The sequence below is a fragment of the Mauremys reevesii genome, unplaced genomic scaffold, assembly GCF_016161935.1.
Source record: "Mauremys reevesii isolate NIE-2019 unplaced genomic scaffold, ASM1616193v1 Contig106, whole genome shotgun sequence".
NCBI lineage: Eukaryota > Metazoa > Chordata > Testudines > Geoemydidae > Mauremys > Mauremys reevesii.
In genome coordinates this window covers 53,363-72,101 of record NW_024100723.1, presented here as the reverse complement: position 1 = coordinate 72,101, position 18,739 = coordinate 53,363, and the positions used below count along the sequence as shown (strand labels likewise).

At 53.7% G+C, this 18,739-nt stretch overlaps 1 protein-coding gene across 1 annotated transcript in view; it reads right to left on the bottom strand.

The window, feature by feature from the left end:
- Nucleotides 1–18,739, bottom strand: part of LOC120392633 (probable E3 ubiquitin-protein ligase makorin-1) — a 41,711-nt gene continuing 22,972 nt past the window's right edge. The window contains exons 6-12 of the mRNA XM_039517392.1: nt 5,224–5,343; nt 3,991–4,286; nt 3,589–3,683; nt 2,742–2,950; nt 1,987–2,097; nt 1,656–1,788; nt 1–1,031 (exon numbers count right to left, since the gene is read on the bottom strand). Coding sequence (XP_039373326.1) covers nt 876–1,031; nt 1,656–1,788; nt 1,987–2,097; nt 2,742–2,950; nt 3,589–3,683; nt 3,991–4,286; nt 5,224–5,343 — 1,120 coding nt within the window. The 3' untranslated portion in view covers nt 1–875. The remainder of the gene's footprint in view (nt 1,032–1,655; nt 1,789–1,986; nt 2,098–2,741; nt 2,951–3,588; nt 3,684–3,990; nt 4,287–5,223; nt 5,344–18,739) is intronic.

Below are 18,739 nucleotides of genomic sequence, written 5' to 3'. Positions count from 1 at the left end.
GAAGAGACTTGGCCTATTAGTTTTTAAAGCTGATTTTTATTTCATGGTCTCCATCTTCTGAAAGAGTTAAAAGGTTTGCTAAGTATGTGCACAGGCAGCTTCACGACCAGGCAGCAACCCTTCCAGCTCCCACAGAGCTGGGGCTCCCTGCTTACACTATGAAACCTCCGAGACAGATGCCTGTATCAATAAAAAAAGCCAAACACCCCCACCCACTAATCCCAGACTGCGCCCCCTTTTAAGCCTGCTATGGATGCCTGGCAGCACTGCAATCAATACTAGAGCAACCTGCCAAGATGCAGACACTGCCTGCTGCTGTGGCCAATAGCACTGCTCAACCGACTCTCCTTCACGACAAAGTAGCCTCAGCAGCAAGCACGCTCTGCCTCCGACCACAACACCGAGACTGCAGGACCCCCGCGAAACCTGGCGTACAGCCTACTCCTACAGCAAGGCAGCTGGGAGACCATAGGACTGGGGACACCACCAGATCCCAGGCTGGGAAGCCATGGTGGTGAGGAACCCGTGGAGAGAGGGAGAGGTGCCGTTTCAGAGCGGAGGGAGGGAGGGAAGTGGAAACGTGACGTGCGATGTGTCAGATGTCAGTCCCATCAGCCCCACGATGGATGAAAGAGCAGCGTGGCAATGGTAATCGCATCCCACCGCCCTGTGGAACAGGAGAGCTTCCCACTGTCGGCGCTTCATTCCCCCAGCTTGTGCAGAGTGGTTTCGGATCACTAGGAGTCCTGCCAGACACACAACTAGACAGATTAAAAAAAGTCAATTGTCTTTCCCCCCCACCCCCAAAAGATATAGGTTCACAAGCCATGTAGTGACCCCGATTCCATCGAGTCAAGCCCGGACCAGTGGAATTTCTAGTCCGAATCACTGGAATCCAAGAGGAAAATCTCATGCCAGTAGTCTGGATCGTCGACGTCCCCCCGCAGCAGCGCAAAGGTGAGAGCCCATTGAAACAAGCACACGTCATCGTCCTCCTCCTCAGAGCTCTCAGAGGGAGAGGGATTGAATGCCTGCAACAGGACAACAACATGCTTATCCCTTACCCCAGCTGGGGAAGATGAGAACCAACCCCACCCCCTGCACGGTGTGGCCACACGTGTGGTATTTCCTATTCACCAGCCAGGACTTGGATGGAGGTTTTATCTCCCACAGATCTGCCCTGGGGAACGAGGGTGTCCTGACAGCCACTAGCAGGAGACAGACATCGTGGTGTTGAGGGAGGACCAGCCAGGAAAGATTAAGTGTAAGGAGCAACAGCCAAGAGCTCCTCACCAACCCATCCCCCTGGTAAGGAGGCTGCAGCTTCCTCAGGGGACGTGCAGCAGTTGCTTTGCTGCATGCAGGACTGGCCTCCAAGCGCTCAGTGGCTGGACAGTCACAGCTGGATCCCCCGATCCAGCCGAGTACTGAGTTGCACTGACTTCAGTGGAAGTGATCGGGTGCTGGAAGTTGGGCACATGCCTAAGTATCTTGCTGAATCAGGGCCCCAGAGCAAAACCTCAGTAGCACCATTGGTTTATGTTTTAACTAGGACACATTGCTAGACTGGCGGGATTCAGAGTCTCCCCCCGACCCCACGCTGGCTAGTGCCAACAGCTGTCAACTTAGGAGAGATTCAAGCTGCTTTTGCTTACCACCGGGCCTGTCCCACATGGACGTCTCTGTCGAGGGGGCCGCACCCTGGCCGGGAGCTCATGAAGGTAGATGCACTCCGATTTAAAGGGACAGCGGCCACGGCCGCGGGCAAAGAACTTGCATCTTATTCTCCTAGGAGAGTTAGAAGAGTTGTGTTAAACTCAGATGGAAATTCAGGGGTGAATTCTTCCTGCAGGTACCTGCCAACGCTAGACCCAGAGAGCCAGCCTCTCACCCTTCTAGCAAGGGCCATCTCTGTAAGGGAGCACTTTGAACAGCAAAGCCCATCACACAAACCCCATCCCAGCAACAGAGGAGCCAGCCACCTACCCTGTCCGCGCCTTGAAGGTTTCTATCAGCTTCTCCTTTTCGTCCGTGTCGGAGACCCAGTATTTGTGGGGGATGAAGTAGCTGGACGTGACCCGGCACTCGGGGCAGGCCCTGTGGGCAGAGACACAGTGCGCATGGGCCATTTGCAGCCAACAGGAGTGAAAGAGGGTGGGGCAGAGGAGGGGGTTCCGCCAGAGCACCGGCTCCAGGGATCAGGGACTCCAGGCCAACCCCTCAGCAGCTAACACTGCGACCTCCTTCTAGGCCAGTGGTTCCCAAACTGGGGTTCGTGAAATGTTACAGGGGGTTCTTGGGAAAACAGTCCCTAATGGCGGACAGAGCTGTCCCTAGGGACCCCGGGCAGCACGGGGCCAGAAGCCCCTGGACTTCCAAGAGCTAAGCAGATCAAAGCAAGCATCTCTATCACACTGAGGAGATTGAAATGTCAAGACTCCTTATAAGAAATGGAAAGGGAGGTGGATATTTTTTTGCTGTTTTTAAAATTATGAAGAACAAGTTCAAGCTTTGTTGTAATGAGCGTTGTTTGCTTGGACTGCTCAAGACCTGAATGCTTGTGTAGGAGGAACTCTTTGAGTTGGCTTCTTAAATACCTTCATGCTGGCTCACATCTGATACTCCTTGATGAAACATAGGAGCCTTGTCTTAGAACAGGCTTATTCTAAGTGATACAAGCTATGAAGATCTTGGAAGAGTGTTGCCATTTTCATAATGTAATAAAAATACTGTAATCGTACTTGATCACCGCGTTCTGGAACTCCCGGCTCTTGCGCCACTTGCGGATGCAGCCGACGCAGTAGGCGTGACTGCAGTTGGGGAGGATGCCGAACATGCGCTCCTCAGGCAAGGCCTTCTCATAGACCTTGTCCATACAGATGCCGCACACCACGTCCTCGCTCCGCAGCTCCCCCACCGAAGCAGCAGCTGCTCCCAGCCCACCAGCTGCCTGCATGGAGCAATACAGTCAGCTACCACACAGAGACAGAGCCCTCTTCCTTCCACAGAGCTGTGCTGCCTCATCTTCCCTAGGCTGGGCTCCTCAGTAAAACCCAGAGCTCAGCTCTGGGCTGGCTGAATAGCCACCTCGCTTTGCAGGGGGCCAGCGTCTCAGCTCTGGGCATGGGAAGAGCCGGCATTCTGCAGACCCCTGCCAGGCAACAAACAAGCCCATAGACTGAGGAGGGGGAGGATCGCACCGGCTTCCCTTTACAGAAATGATTGCTCACAGCCATCTATGGTAGGGCGTCTGGGGGAGGACTCAGGGGAAGGATGGTCCTAGGGCATTAGCCTATTCAAGAGACCTGGGATCAATTCCCTGCTCTGCCACAGACTCCCTGGGTGACCTTGGGGCAAGGCACTTAGCCTCTCGGTGCCTCAGTTCTCCATCTGTGAAATGGGGACAATAGCAGTGCCCGGCCTGACAGGGGTTGGGAGGATAAATGCATTAAGGATGGAGAGGTGCTCAGATGCCTTGGTGACAGGGAGCCTGGTAAGTACCATAGACAGACACCATAAGAGCATCCCATTGAGAATGTCTGAGTGGCAATATCTTATCCCCCCCCCCCCCCCGAGAGTCTCACCCACCTCTAGGGTTCGAGGTGCTGGGACAATCGCCTTGTTAGATGCAGCCTCTGGTGCCAGGGAAGTTCTCTGCAATCCCAGATCCCATGGTCTGGACCCTGACCAGCAACACAACAGTTAGTATGAGACGCATTTTCACAGGACAAAGGGCCTTCAAAAGCCAGTCCACAAAAGCACAGCCAGTCTGCCCCTTGGGGCTGGATCCCGGCTCCATATATCACCTCCCCAGTGGGACCTATCAAGAGCTGCCCGAGCAAATGCAACCTTCTCCAGGCAGGAGGACTAGTCAGCTGGAAGAAACGTAAGGTGCATTGGACAGAAGCACTCCACATCCATGCTAGAGCCCCGCACAGCACGCCGTCCCAGCCTCCCTCCCAACACTGTTAACATGTCAACAGCACTTACCACGCTGGACCTGCCTGGGGACAAACTCTCTGCCGACAGCCCCGTTTCGGGGATACGTGACCGTCTCTTTATCTTCCTCTTTCTCCTCAAACTCTGTGCTCAGCTGCCTGAAGTTCAGTTGCAGCTGTGTCACACTAGGGACAGAGGGCTCCGACCCACGCCTGGCTCCTCCCCAGCTCCCAGCTGCTGCTTCTGGCCGGACAGCTGGCTCCGAGCCCCGACGGCTCAGCGATAAGGCAGGCTGTGAGCTGCATCTGCTCCAAGCAGGGGCTGGAGGGTCTTGGATGTGCTGGTAGCTGGAGGAGTCAAAGGTTACAGGCTACACAGGGAGGCCCAGGGGTGAGAAACATTCCTAACGGTTAGGTCGCTGGATCGCCCCTTTCTGCTCAGAATCTCATGCCACCGCAGTGTCTGAAGCTTCACTGGGACAGAGACACACCAGGGAACAGCTCATCTCCTCAGCTGTAGCCATGATGATGGAGATTTTCAGAACAAGTCTAAAGGATTTAGACACCTCTTCCATTAAAGTTCATGGCAGCAGTGTTTAAAGCCCCTCCACTGCTTTGGAAGTCTCCGGCTACATCTACCCTACAAAGCCTATGCTTGCACAGCCTTAGTGTAGACGCCACATATGCCAGCAGGAGGTTTTTTTGTCTGTGTAGGCACACCGCCTCCTCGAACCACATTAGCACTTTTCCGGGGGTTTTATCAGCATAGCTTCAGCACCAGGAAGTGTTTGTTTTCCCCATGTCCCCACTCGACAAAAACCTAGACTGGCACAGCTAAGCGCCTCAACCTAGGACTTCCAGCAGTTGAACAAGCTACAATCTCCAAGCTCTGGCTCACTACAGCCGGCTTGCACCTCTTGGCTACGAATGTTTCTATGTCTACGGCTGCAGGAGTGGACCCTGTATTCCTCTGCCCATGCAGCTCCCCTGGGGAAACAGGGCTCAGGCGTTTTCCGCCCCCCATCTTACCTAACCAAATCTCCAGCCTATTGGAGAATTATGGTTTCCATTGTAGACTAGGCTCTAGAGATTCCATCCCTACCTCCCGCCCCACTGCTTTAGACCAGGGCTGGGCAAACTAGGGCCTGATGCAGCCCACGGGCCGTAGGGTCTGGACCATGACAAAAAAATAAACAATTGACTGCCCCTGGTCTAGGGTATTTCTAAGGGGCCCATCACCTTGGTCTCTAGCCCAGATCTGCAGCATCCCAGGCAACGTCCTTACCTGCAACGGTCTCCGTAGCCGCAGAACCCATTCTGGAAATACCTGCAGATCTGGACTGACTTCCGGTCGTGTGAGAACCGGCAATTCTGACCCCATCTGCAGGCTCCACTGGCGAAGTTCCTGCAGGGAGAACAGAATCCATATTGACTCACAGGCTGCCGCTCCACCATCTCTCCAGCTGCACACCAGCTTCCTATGGACCTCAATGGATACAGTTCCCACTAGTCCATCCGCTCATCCTGACACTCCCTTACTTCCCAGGAGTTCAGCGCCTTCCCCCGGCCCCAGCCCACTAACCAGGGAGGCTGCAGAAACTACAGGGCGTTTCCTACGGGGGGGGGGGAGGGGGGACTGATTGTTCAGGGGGGGCCACACTGGCAGCAAGATTCACTCTGTAGGTCTTCATTTCAGCCTTGTGAGATGCCCAGATGCCCTAGTGATGGGCAGCAAATGCCAGGCTCTCATGCCGGGGGCGGGGGGGGGGGGGGAGGAGCAGAGCGGCTCCCTTGCATTCTGCACACATCAGCGAAGTTTGAACACGGGGCTGGGATTTGTAAGGGAGCCGACAGGGACTGGGCACCCAATTCCCATTGAAATTCAGTAGGATTTGAGCACTTAACTCCCCTGGGCTCCCATGAGACGCCTAGCTTCGGGGCCTGCTGCACAGTCCAGGGTGCACTGAGGAGAAGCCCATGGGTGAGGGCCCAGCAGGGGTGAGAGAACAGGGCCAGCAGCCACTAGTGAGATGCAGAAGGTTTGGACAGCAGCTCAGCTCAGGAGCGCTGGAAACCCAGGGCTGGACACATCCCATTGGGAGGGCACAGTGCACATCACATAGCCTGGGGAAAAGAGCTGCGGTACAGCAGCCTGACTGATCTGGGTGTGCAGTTACATGCCATGGCTGACAGCAAGCAGGGGCATTCCCCAGCCTACAGCCCATCTCAGCACACACAGAGAGCACTGTGTGTGCTGAGACCCCACTGCCAACCGAACGGGGGTAGAGGAAGCCGGCTAGGGAGTCAGAGAGCCCCCAGAGGAAGAGCAGGGGACAGGTGGAAACCTGCAGGGGCGCTGGAGAAAGGCCACTGCCTCCGGCCTAGCAGATCTGATTCAGGGAGCAGAAGCATGGCCAGGCTGGGTAGGGCGACCAGACAGCAAGTGTGAAAAATCAGGTTGGGGGTGGGGAGTAATCAGATCCGATACAAGAAAAAGACCCCAAAATCAGAACTGTCCCTATGAAATCGGTACATCTGGTCACCCTAAGGCTGGGTGAGGCAGCAGGGGGACCCCACAGGAGCATTTTCCCCATGGAGAGTCCCAGTCTCACACATGCTTACTCCAGTAACAAGAGCATTAAGAATCAGGAGAGCTGGGAATGCACATGATACAGCTTCCCCAAATGCTTAACATGGAGCTCTGATCATTTCAAAAAATCAGCAGCCAGTCAGACCTCCCCCAGGCCCGAGCCCCTCTCAGGAACGCCTGAAGTTTCAGAGAAGCACTCCAGGAAGTTTGGCTGTTAAATAGGTTCAGGAAACAAGGTGGTGGTTGTGGGTTTTTTTGTTTTTGTTTTTTTTTACCCCTTGTTGCCGGCCCAAAAGGCCTGAGGCAGCAAACAGTGGTTCGTTGCCCGGTGTGCTTCGTTCCAAATAACACACCAAGGTGGAGAATGCAGAAAGAGTTTATTTGAGCCCAAATAAAGGGTGCAAGGGAGATATTACAATCTCAAATCCTGCACACAGATGCAAGCTGTGTGTCTCTTCTTATACATGACTTCAACTAGGCATCCTCATTACCCCCCACTAGTCTCCTCCCCCCTCCTATATAGTACACATATTGTATAGTTAACAATTAAATCATCCTTGACAGCAAACAATTAATCTTGTAACTTTTCAAGGCTGTTACCTTGGTTTACTTCTGAATTTATTACTTTGTCTCCCCTCCCCTCCTCCTCTTTCTAAACTAAACACAAGTAGGGCCCCTGTTTACTATCTTCTGGTGTCAGTGTTATACTGATAAGAAGCTGTTACACATTCCATTCTCAATTCTGACCTGGGAGTTCAATCAGAGTTTAGACATGGAGGCACTCTGGACAAGCATAAAATAACTTTGGTCCATTCAGGCCTGGTACAGAAAAGCTTCATTAATACTGTGATTTTCCACCCTCCTGAGTTATCTAGGGCTATGCCTAATGGCACCAACACCCTGGTTGGCTTAAAGATGGAGCTATTTACCAAACCATCCAGAGAGCCTGATGCAAAGCTAGGCTGTGCCTGAAATTAGCACAAGAAGTTTCACTACAAAGGGAAGTCAGGTCAGTGGGGAAACCCAGACGGGAGAAAAAGCAGACGCAGCAGTTGCTGTAGGTTTTGCTGCCTCTGCAGAATCAGCTTGTAAGATCCAAGGTCCTGGCCTTTGCCACTCCAGGCAACCAGAGGATCCTCCAGCGCTGCAAAGAGCCTGCCCCAGGCAGACAATGGTGGCTCTGCCCACAGGCCCCTTTCATCTCCCCCCACGAGGCGTTACCTTCAGAGCCTGTATCGGGGCCATTTCAGGGCCGCCATCCAGGAGAATCGCCTGCTGCCCACTCCCGCCCCCAGCACAAAACGGGGATCGGGTAGAGCAGTTTTCAGCCCTCCCTCCCTCCACACCCTGGCTTTTGTCTGGGTGGGGCTGCAGGGGCAGTATCGCAAACCTTCCTGGGCCCTAAGCCCACCCCAGAGACCCAGTTCAGGGATCGCTCCCTGCCCCTGCAGAGCTGATCTGCAGCCGCCCCCCTCCCCAGACTCTACCTGCACAGGACCCTGGAGCAGGGGGCCCTGTGGGGCTGACCCCCTCCAGCTGCAACCAGCGAGCCAGGCTCCATCCTCGCCCAAACACAGAATCAAAGTGCCTCTTCCCCCCCCCTCCCCCGGGACTCTTTATGGGAGGGGAGGGGTTTAAACCAGCCTTCCCCAAGGCCTAGCCCACTGGCAAGACAGAGAGGTTAGGACACACCCAGCTGCCCATTAGTTTGGAGTAAGGAATGGTCCCCACCCACCCCTCCATTGATCAGCTACCTGCGGTAGGTGCACAGGAGGGAGCCAATGGGCGAGCGCGCAAGGCTTAACCCCTTCGTTGCTGTGCTTGGAGAGGTTGGAACTTGGTTTATGTTGATTCAGACTAGTGCAGCCAGAGCCAGACCAGAGGGAAAGACCCCTCATCTCAGGCATGGCAGACAACTGGAACGGGTACAATCAATGCTTGCAGAAAGCAGGATGGTCTCCTCCCGTCCAACATGTTATTGATGTCCCTGTAAAAATACGGTACAACGTTGTAAAACCAAAGTCTGCAGAGTGTAGTGATACCTCAAACTGCAACAGAGACCAAGACCAGGGCCAGGGATGTTTGGCCCTCTTGACACCCGCATTAAAGGGAGACAAGAAAGGACTGAAAAAATAACTCATGTCCCAGGGGGCGTGTGTGAAATAGACAGGCAAGTTGATATTCTGTGCAACCCGCTGGAAGAGGTCCTGATGTGACCTGAGGTCAATGGGAGGTGGTCCCGACGATGATGTCCCCGCTACTGCCTCGTCCGGGGAAGAGGAAGATATGTCGCCCGTGTGGAAGGTTTCCTACTTCCCAATAGCACTTGTTGTACCGCAGCCGAACAACGCAACTCCGATTGGCTCAACCAGAGCGCAGCCATGCTGTCAGATGGAGGGACTGCACGTCTGGGTGGTGAAGCCTGCCGAAGTCCTGGGATATGAGGTCCGGGTAGAGTGGCAAGGGGATCAGATCCGCCACTGAGAGGTCGAGCAACAGGATGTACCAATGTTGCCTCGGCCACACCGGAGCAATCAGGATTAGGCGGGTTCTGTCTCTGCAGAGCTTGAGAAGGACTCTGTGGACGAGTGGAAACGGAGGGAAGGCATAAAATAGGTGCCCGTTCCACGGAATTAGGAATGTGTCCGAGAGGGAGCCCGGGGAGCGACCCCGCAGGGAGCAGAACACCTGGCATTTCCTGTTCTCTTGGGAGGCGAAGAGGTCTATGTGGGGAAACCCCCACTTCCGGAAGACAGAATGGAGAACGTCCGGACGGATGGACCACTCGTGCGAGAGGAAGGATCTGCTCAGTTGGTCTGCCAGAGTGTTCCGGACTCCTGGGAGAAAGGATGCTACCAGGTCTATTGAGTGGGCTATGCAAAAGTCCCATAATCGAATCGCCTCCTAACAAAGGGGGGGAAGATCGTGTCCCTCCCTGCTTGTTTATATAATACATGGCCGTTGTGTTGTCTGTGAAGACTGAGACACAACGACCCTGCAGCTGGCTCTGGAATGCCTGACACGCCAGGTGGACTGCTCTGAGTTCTCGGACATTTATGTGTAACGCCAACTCTCGAGATGACCAGAGGCCTTGAGTGCGAAGGTGCCCCAGATGAGCACCCCATCCAAAGGATGACGCGTCCATTGTCAGGGACGCGGAGGGCTGCGTTGGATGGAACGGCAGGCCTGTACACACACGGGACTGCGTCCGCCACCAGTCGAGGGAGGCTAGGACGTTTGGTGGGATGGTGAGTATCATGTCCATGGCGTCCCTGCCGGGCGGTAGATCAAGGCGAGCCAAGTTTGAAGGGGACGCATGCGCAGTCTGGCGTGCCTTGTCACGAATGTGCACGCTGCCAAATGGCCGAGGAGGCGGAGGCAAGGGCGGGCCGAGGTTGTCGGGAAGTTTTGAAGCGTTTGTATGATTGATACGATTGCCTGAAAACGAGGCAAAGGCAAACTGGCTGTTGCGAGAGTGGAGTCTAGCGTGGCCTCGATGAACTCTATTCTTTGCGTAGGCACTAGAGTGGATTTCTCCAGATTGATCATCAGACCTAGAGGCATGAATAGGTCCTTGATGATTTGCACGTGTCTGGTGACTTGTGCTTCGGAGGTCCCCCGAATAAGCCAGTCGTTGAGGTATGGAAAAACATGTATCCGTCGACGATGGAGGGAGGCTGCGACTACAGCCATGCACTTCGTGAAAACCCGCGGGGCCGTGGAGAGGCCAAAGGGGAGGACTGTGAACTAAAAGTGCTGGCGGTTTACCAGAAATCGTAAATATCGCCTGTGTGGAGGGTAAACTGCAATGTGGAAATACGCGTCCCTCATGTGGAGAGCGGCGTACCAATCTCCGGGATCCAGAGAAGGGATGATAGTCCCCAGGGATACCATGCGGAACTTGAACTTTTTCATGAACCTGTTCAGTCCTCTCAGGTCCAGAATAGGCCGAAGGCCACCTTTCACCTTGGGGATTAGGAAATATCGGGAATAAAACCCCTTGCCCCTTGATTGCTCCGGTACCTCCTCTATAGCCCCGATTGTCCGGAGCCTGAGTACCTCTTGCAAGAGGAGTTGCTCGTGAGAGGGGTCCCTGAAGAGGAACGAGGAGGGGTTGAAATAAACTGCCAGACTCCACCGTGCGAAGGACCCAACAATCCGAGGTTAGTTGGGACCACGCAGGGAGGAAGGAGGAAAGGCGGTTGTAGAACTGAAAGGGATCCTGGGAGGCCATTGGTACTCTGCTCTCGGGCGCACCCTCAAAAGTTTGATTTGGGTCCCGAAGATGGCTTGGTGGAACCCGTATTGTTACCCCCTTGAGGTCCAGACTGGCATCTGCGGTTAGGACGACCTCGACGTCTGGCAAAGTCCTGCCTTGGCCTAGGTGGAGGGTAAGGGCGCTGAGCTTGTGGGCTGAAGGACCGTCGTTGAGTATGAGGCGTATGCATTCCGAGTGAACTCATGATCACACGATTGTCTTTCAGACTCTGAAGCCTGGGGTCTGTCTTTTGTGAAAAGAGGCCCTGGCCATCAAATGGTAGGTCTTGGATCGTGTATTGAAGTTCAGGTGGCAGGCCTGACACCTGAAGCCACGAAATACATCGCATGGCGATGCCAGAGGCGACCGCCTGAGCTGCCGAATCTGCATCTAGTGAGGCCTGGAGCGAGGTTCTTCTTGCCTTCCTCCAACAATGCTGAAAATTCTTGCCTGGAGTCCTGTGAAAGTAGTTCTGAAAACTTCCCTACTGACTCCCAGGTATTGTAATTGTACCTGCTCAGCAGGGCCTGCTGGTTCGCTACCCTGAGTTGGAGGCCTCCCGCAGAATAGATCTTTCGCCCCAATAGGTCCATTCGTCTGGCCTCCTTTGATTTAGGGGCATGGGCCTGTTGGCTGTGGCGTTCCCGTTCATTAACGGACTGTACCCCTAGTGAAGATGGTGGGGGGTATACATACAAGTACTCATACCCCTTGGAGGGTACCATGTACTTGCGTTCGACCCCTCTAGCTGTGGGTGGGATGGATGCCGGAGATTGCCAGATAGTATCTGCTCTAGCTTGGATCGAACGGATGAAGAGTAGGGCCACTCGGGTGGGTGCCTCCTCCGATAATATGTCTATTACTGGGTCCTCCACTTCAGGGACCTCCTCTACAGGCAAGTTGATATTCTGTGCAACCCGCCGGAGGAGGTCCTGATGTGACCTGAGGTCAATGGGAGGTGGTCCCGACGATGATGTCCCCGCTACTGCCTCGTCCGGGGAAGAGGAAGAAGAAAGTCCCGGGACGAGTGGGTCCTGAAGAGGCTCCTGGTCCTGGGGGACATCGGGAGCTGGGGAAGCCTGGATGTCTGGTGCGGGGGCTGTAGTTTCCTCCGTACCAGCCGGTGGAGGCCTGCTGACTGTCGCTTCTGGCATGTGGTGTTCTGAAGCAACAGAACGCGATGTTACAGGAGGTTCACCTTGGGCCTGGTGATATGCCCAAGGCGTCCAAAAGGGCCACTGTTGTGGTCCATGGTCCAGGCCGTGGGCTCTTTGGGTGACTCTGTTGTGATTATCAGAGTCCCCATAGGAGGCACTGTCCGCATGGGAGGAGATTGATGCATGCCAAGACGGCCATGGAGGAGCTGAGCCCATTGTGGGAGGGCCTCTGTATCCCGGCGATCCATGTACCCCATGTGGCACCGGGGAACGGTACCGGGAGTCGACTGGTACCGGAAGGAGATCGGGACCTGCTACCAGCACGGTGCTGGGGGGTCGACCGAAGTCTCGAATCTCTCCGGCTCGACCGGCTGCGAGAGGTGCGGTGCCGGGATCGGTGCCGGGACCTGGATCGGTGCCGAGAGTACTGGGTCAGTGAACGGGATCTTGACTGGTGCCGCGAGTACAACCAGCGCCTAGATGGATAGCGGTACCGGGACTCCGAGCGGCACTGGGACCGGGATCGATGACAAGACCGCAAATGTCTGCGGGATCTAGATCTTGAGCGACAACGTTCGGTGGCACCCGGCGAGGGGGGGTCTCAGCAGGGCAGGCTTGCCTAATGATTGAGGAGCCCGCACCGGCGGTGCCGGGGGCTGAGGCGGCCCGGGGTCCATTAAGGCAATCAACTCCCTTGCCATAGAGAATGTCTCCGGCGTGGCAGGCACGATAAGCTCAACCACGGCGCTTGCTGGGGAGCTGGTGGGCACCGGACTCAATGGCTCTTGGGAGACCGGAATCAATGGTGCAGCAGGAGTCGGTGCCGCGGCAGTTGACGGTGCCAGGCGGTCCGACTTCGATGCACGCTCCGACTGCGTCGCCGGTGTCGGTGCCGCAGGAGCCTTGCGCCTCTTGCCACGTGGGGAGAGTGAACGGTGCTGGGCAGGAGTTTGGGCCGGTGAAGGTTGATGTCGAGGACCCTTCACGGCGACCGTGCGCTCCGGTGCGAAGGAGGCACTCGTCCCCAGGGCCGTGGCCGGTGCCGAAGATGGAGGAGTGAGAGCTGCCTCCGTCAGGAGATGCTTGAGGCGAATGTCCCGCTCCTTTTTTGTCCGGGGTTTGAACGCCTTGCAAATGCGGCACTTGTCCGCGAGGTGGGATTCGCCCAAGCACCTGAGACAGGAGTTGTGCGGATCTCCTGTGGGCATCGGCCTATGACAGGTCGAGCACGGTTTAAAACCCAGCGAACCGGGCATGGGCCCCGGTACCGGGTGAGGGGAAGGGGCTAAGCCCCGAACCCTCTTAACTATGTACACTAACTACTACTAAAACTGATAAAACTTAACTAGAAATATAAAATATTGAACTATATACATAATAACTATGAAAATGAGCAAATAGCTAGGGAGATGGAGCTAAGCCACGCTCCACTGTTCCAAAGACCGACACAGGCGGTAAGAAGGAACTGAGGGGCGGATGGGTCGGCAGGGGTATATATCCGGCGCTATAGCGGCACCACTCCAGGGGGCGCCCAGCCGACCCACCGAGTGTTGCTAGGGTAAAAATCTTCCCGACGAACGTGCACGCGGCGCGCGCACACCTAATTGGAATCGATATGAGCAACACATCTCGAAGAAGAACTGTCTACCTCTCCCCGCTTTGTATACCATTTGCCTGCTTGAACAACAAGATTTTTGGCACAGGGACCATGTGCAATTGCAATATCAATGTTAAATCATTTTAAATTGCAGCTTACACAAACTAAATCCAGTCTTGTCTGGACAGAGGAGAGAGATGTTAATAATGAATTAACTACTGATCATTTATAGCTAGTGGGTGAAATCCTGGCTCCATTGGAGTCAATGTAAGCTTTGTCACTGATTTCAGCAGGACCAGGATTTCTGCCCATTGAGATCATCCACTGATCTCAAAGCCCTTTACATACATTAAATAACCCCTCTTAGGTACATATCATTAGATCAGGTTGAATTTGTTGGCCAAAACACTTTGAAAAAGTTCCATACGCTTTTTTTGGTCATTTTGAGTGAAATTTTTCATTATTTCACCAAAAAATGATTTTTTCCCCCCATAAAGAGGTTTGATTCTTACTGAAAATGTTTGAAATCTATTTTGGGTTTAAAAGCTGGAAAATTTCTCGCAAAAAAAGATTCAGAAGTCTCTAACCCTCCCCCCTCCCAAATAATCACCTTTTCCAGCCAGCTCTAATCATTGTCCCCAGTTTACAGACAAGTAACCTGAGCCACAAGGAGGGGAAGAGACTTGCTCTAGGCCATGCAGTTGGTCAATGCAGATGGAGAACAAGAATCCAGAAGTCCTTGCTACCCAAACCCTTGCTCTGACCATTATCCCTGCTTCCTCTTAGGCACTGGGTTCTGTGTAAAGTGGGGCTTTCTTGAGACTGGAGTGCATTTACAATAAAGCATCTTTTGTTAGTCTGGCCTTTGCCTCCACTGGCGTCCAATGAGGTAGAAATCCAGTTCAGAAGAGACCACACTGATTAGAATTAGAACCCCAGGCGGCCTGAAACCAGGAGGTCCAGTTCTCTGCACTAGGCAGTAGACTTGTAAACAGAGCCCACTGGCATATAAACAGGTCTCCCCCACCAGGTTAGAGCTGCTCCAGGGTAGCCCCGGCTGCTGCATGCTGGGTGGCTCACTGAGATGGAGAACAAGGGACAATGGTCTCAAGTTGCAGTGGGGGAGGTCTAGGGCCTTGTCACCAGCAGTTACAGCACCGCTCAGAGTGCGCTGAAGGGAAAGCGCTGTTGTGTGTTCACACTGTCAGCTGCCTGCGCAATAGCATGCTCACACTTGTGGCCCTTGCAGTGGTGCACTCTGGGCAGCTATCCCACAGAGCACCTCTTCCTCTTCTGCCACTAGGAGTTGTGAGAAGACAGAGGGGGTCGCAGGGCATCCTGGGTCCTGTCCCAATGCCCCATGATGCATTGCTTCGCATCCCAGCAGTCCCTGTGCTTCCGTCTGCATTTGGAGCCATTTTTCAACGGTTTGTGTACTGTGCACTTTGCCTCTTCAGGCTGCAGGAATGGATCCCGAGCTGTTGACCAGTGTGCTGCTCGCTCTCACTAACACGTCACAAGTGGCAGTGGAGTTCTTCCTTAAACTACAAAGGCAAAAGGAGTGAGACATTGATCTCGCCGCATGTACTAGCTACGACATGAGATTGTTTGTGGCATTCACGGAGGTGCTGACCACAGTGGAACACCGCTTTTGGGCTCGGGAAACAAGCACTGGGTGGTGGGATCACATCGTCATGCACGTCTGGGATGACGAGCAGAGGCTGCAGAACTTTCGCATGAGGAAAGCCACATTCATGGGACTGTGTGATGAGCTTGCCTCAGCCCTGTGGCGCAAGGTCACGAGAATGAGAGCTGCCCTGCTATTGGAGAAGAGCGCGGCGATTGCATTGTGGAAGCTGGCTACTCCAGACTGCTACCAATTGGTCACTAACCAGTTCGGAATGGGAAAGTCGACTGTTGGACTCGTGTTGGCGGAAGTGTGCAGGGCCATTAATAGCAACCTGCTCCAAAAGACCATGACTCTGGGCAACCTGCATGACATTGTGGATGGCTTTGCACAAATGGGCTTCCCTACCTGCAGAGGGGTGATAGATGGCACACACGTTCCAATTCTGGCACCAGACCGCCTAACCACCGATACATTAATTGGAAGGGGTATTTCCAATGGTTCTCCAGGCACTTGTGGATCACTGTGGGCGTTTCACAGACATTAGCGCAGGCTGGTCTGGAAGGGTGCATGACACACTCATCTTTTGGAACACTGGCCTGTTCAGAAAGCTGCAAGTAGGGACTTTCTTCCCAGATCAGATCACCTTAGGGGAAGTCAAAATGCCCATTGTGATCTTGGGAGACCCCACCTACCCCTTAATGCCGTGGCTTATGAAGCCATACACGCGGCACTTGACAGCAGCAAAGAGTGGTTCAACAACAGGCTGAGCAAATGCTGAATGATTGTTGAGTGTGCTTTTGGCCGTTTAAAGGCCCACTGGAGCTGCCTATATGGGAAGCTGGACCTGGCTGATGACAATATTCCAATGCTTATAGCCACGTGCTGTACGCTCCATATTTGTGAAGGGAAGGGTGAAAGCTATCAGGGATCGTCTAAAACAGTATTTGTTCCTGCCATGAGTGCAGGGGACTGGACTTGATGACCTCTCGAGGTCCCTTCCAGTCCTAGAATCTATGACTCTGGGTACGTCTACACTACGGGATTATTCCGATTTTACATAATCCGGTTTAGTAAAACTGATTGTATAAAATCGAGTGCACGCGCCACACTAAGCACATTAAATTGGTGGTGCGCCCACGATCCGAGGCTAGCATCGATTTCTGGAGTGTTGCACTGTGGGTAGCTATTCCGTAGCTATCCCATAGTTCCCGCAGTCTTCCCCACCCCTTGGAATTCTGGGCTGAGATCCCAGTGCCTGATGGGGCAAAAATCATTGTCGCGGGTGGTTCTGGGTAAATGTCGCCAGTCATTTCTTCCTCCGGGAAGCAACGGCAGACAATCATTTTGCGCCCTTTTTCCCTGGATTGCCCTGGCAGAGGCCATAGCATGGCAACCATGGAGCCTGTTTTGCCTCTTGTCACTGTCACCGTATGTGTACTAGATGCCGCTGACAGAGGCGATTCAGCAGCACTACACAGCAGCATTCATTTGCTTTTGCATGATAGCAGAGATGGTTATCAGCCGTTCTGTACCATCTACCATGCCGTTGTAAATTGGCAATGAGATGACGGTTACCAGTCCTTTGTGCTGCACCATCTGCTGCTGTCATAGGTGCCCTTGGCTGAGATCGGCCGGGGCACAAAAGACAAAATGGGAATGACTCCCCAAGTCAATCCCTCCTTTATGGTATCTAAAAATAGAATCAGTCCTGCCTAGAATATGGGGCAAGTGTACTAGAGATCCAGAGAGCACAGCCACTCCGTGTCAGATCCCGCAGAAATGATGAGCTGTATGCCATTCACAGGGGGTGCCCCTGCAACAACCCCACCTGTTGATTCCCTCCTCCCCCAGCCTTCCTGGGCTACTGTTGCAGTGTCCCCCATTTGTGTGATGAAGTAATAAAGAATGCAGGAATAAGAAACAGTGACTTGTTAGTGAGATATGAGGGGAAGGCAGCCTCCAGCTGCTATGATAGTCCAGACAGGACATTAAACAGTGTGGGGGAGAGGAGCCCAGCATCCCACTGCTATGATAGTCCAGGCAGAACAGACTCTTTTCTTTACACATGAAGGGCAGGGGCTGATGGAGCTCAGCCCCCTGTTGCTATGATGAAGATGGTTACCAGCCGTTCTGTACCATCTACTGGGAATGATCAGGAGTTTTTTACCCAGGCGCCCCCAGCCGACCTCACTGGAGGCCAGCCAGGAGCACTCACGGGATGATGATGAGGACAGATACCAGTCCTTTGCACTGCACCATCTGCCACAAGGCTGATGATGATGGATATCAGCCATATTGTACCATCAGCCACCCATGGGGGGGGCAAGGATGCTGCTGTTGACTGCTGCAGCATCGCGTCTATCAGCAGCATTCAGTAAACATAGGGTGACATTTAAAAGAGTCAAGAGAGGATTTTTTTCCCTTTTACTTCTGGGGGTGGGTGAGGGGGATAAATTGATGAGCTATGCCCTGAACCACCCTGGACAATGTGTTTGACACTACAGGCATTGGGAGCTCAGCCAAGAATGCAAATGCTTTTTGGAGACTGCAGGAACTGTGGGATAGCTTGAGTCCTCAGTCCCCCCTCCCTCCCTCCATGAGCGTCCATTTAATTCTTTGGCTTTCCGTTACGCTTGTCACGCAGCAGTGCGCTGAGTCCCTGCTGTGGCCTCTGTCTGTAGATTTTTAAAAAATGCTTTGGAATTTCGTCTTCTGTAACGGAGCTTGATAGAACAGATTTGCCTGTCCATACAGCGATCACATCCGTACGGTCCATGCTGGAGCTCTTTTTGGATTTGGATTTCAGACTGCATCGCCACCCGTGCTGATCGGAGCTCCACACTGGGCAAACAGGAAATGATATTCAAAAGTTCGCGGGGCTTTTCCTGTCTACCTGGCCACTGCATCCGAGTTCCGATTGCTGTCCAGAGCGGTCAGTGGTGCACTGTGGGATACCGCCCGGAGGCCAATACTGTCGATTTGCGGCCACACTAACCCTAATCCGATATGGTAATATCGATATTAGCGCTACTCCTCTTGTTGGGGAGGAGTACAGAAACCGGTTTAAAGAGCCCTTTATATCGATATAAAGGGCCTCTTAGTGTGGACGGGTGTGGCGTTAAATCGGTTTAACGCTCCTAAAAACGGTTTAAACGCGTAGTGTAGACCAGGCCTCTATGAAAGCTTCACTCAGGACTAGACCACTGAGGCTCAGAACCTGGAGGCTGAGTTTGAACAGCCAGAGACCAGGGCTATTAGAGGGGCACAGTGCAGAGCCATAAGGATCAGGGATGCCTGGAGGCAGCAATTTGAAGCTGAAAGCCACTAATATTTGTTGCTATGCTTGGGAGTGCAGGGCTTGTAATGCTAGGAGGTGATTGGTGCAGACAACGCAGTATGAATGTCTAACATAATTGCTCAGTTTGCAGTGCTAGTATCGCCTGGAGTGTGTACGGTTGGCGCTCCATAATATTTAAGAGCGGCTCTGTGGCATCATTCCAGCATGCCGCCTTCTCCTTTCAGTCCTTCTTCCCGCCACTCCTTCAATTCCTGTTTCTCTGCAGCGGAGT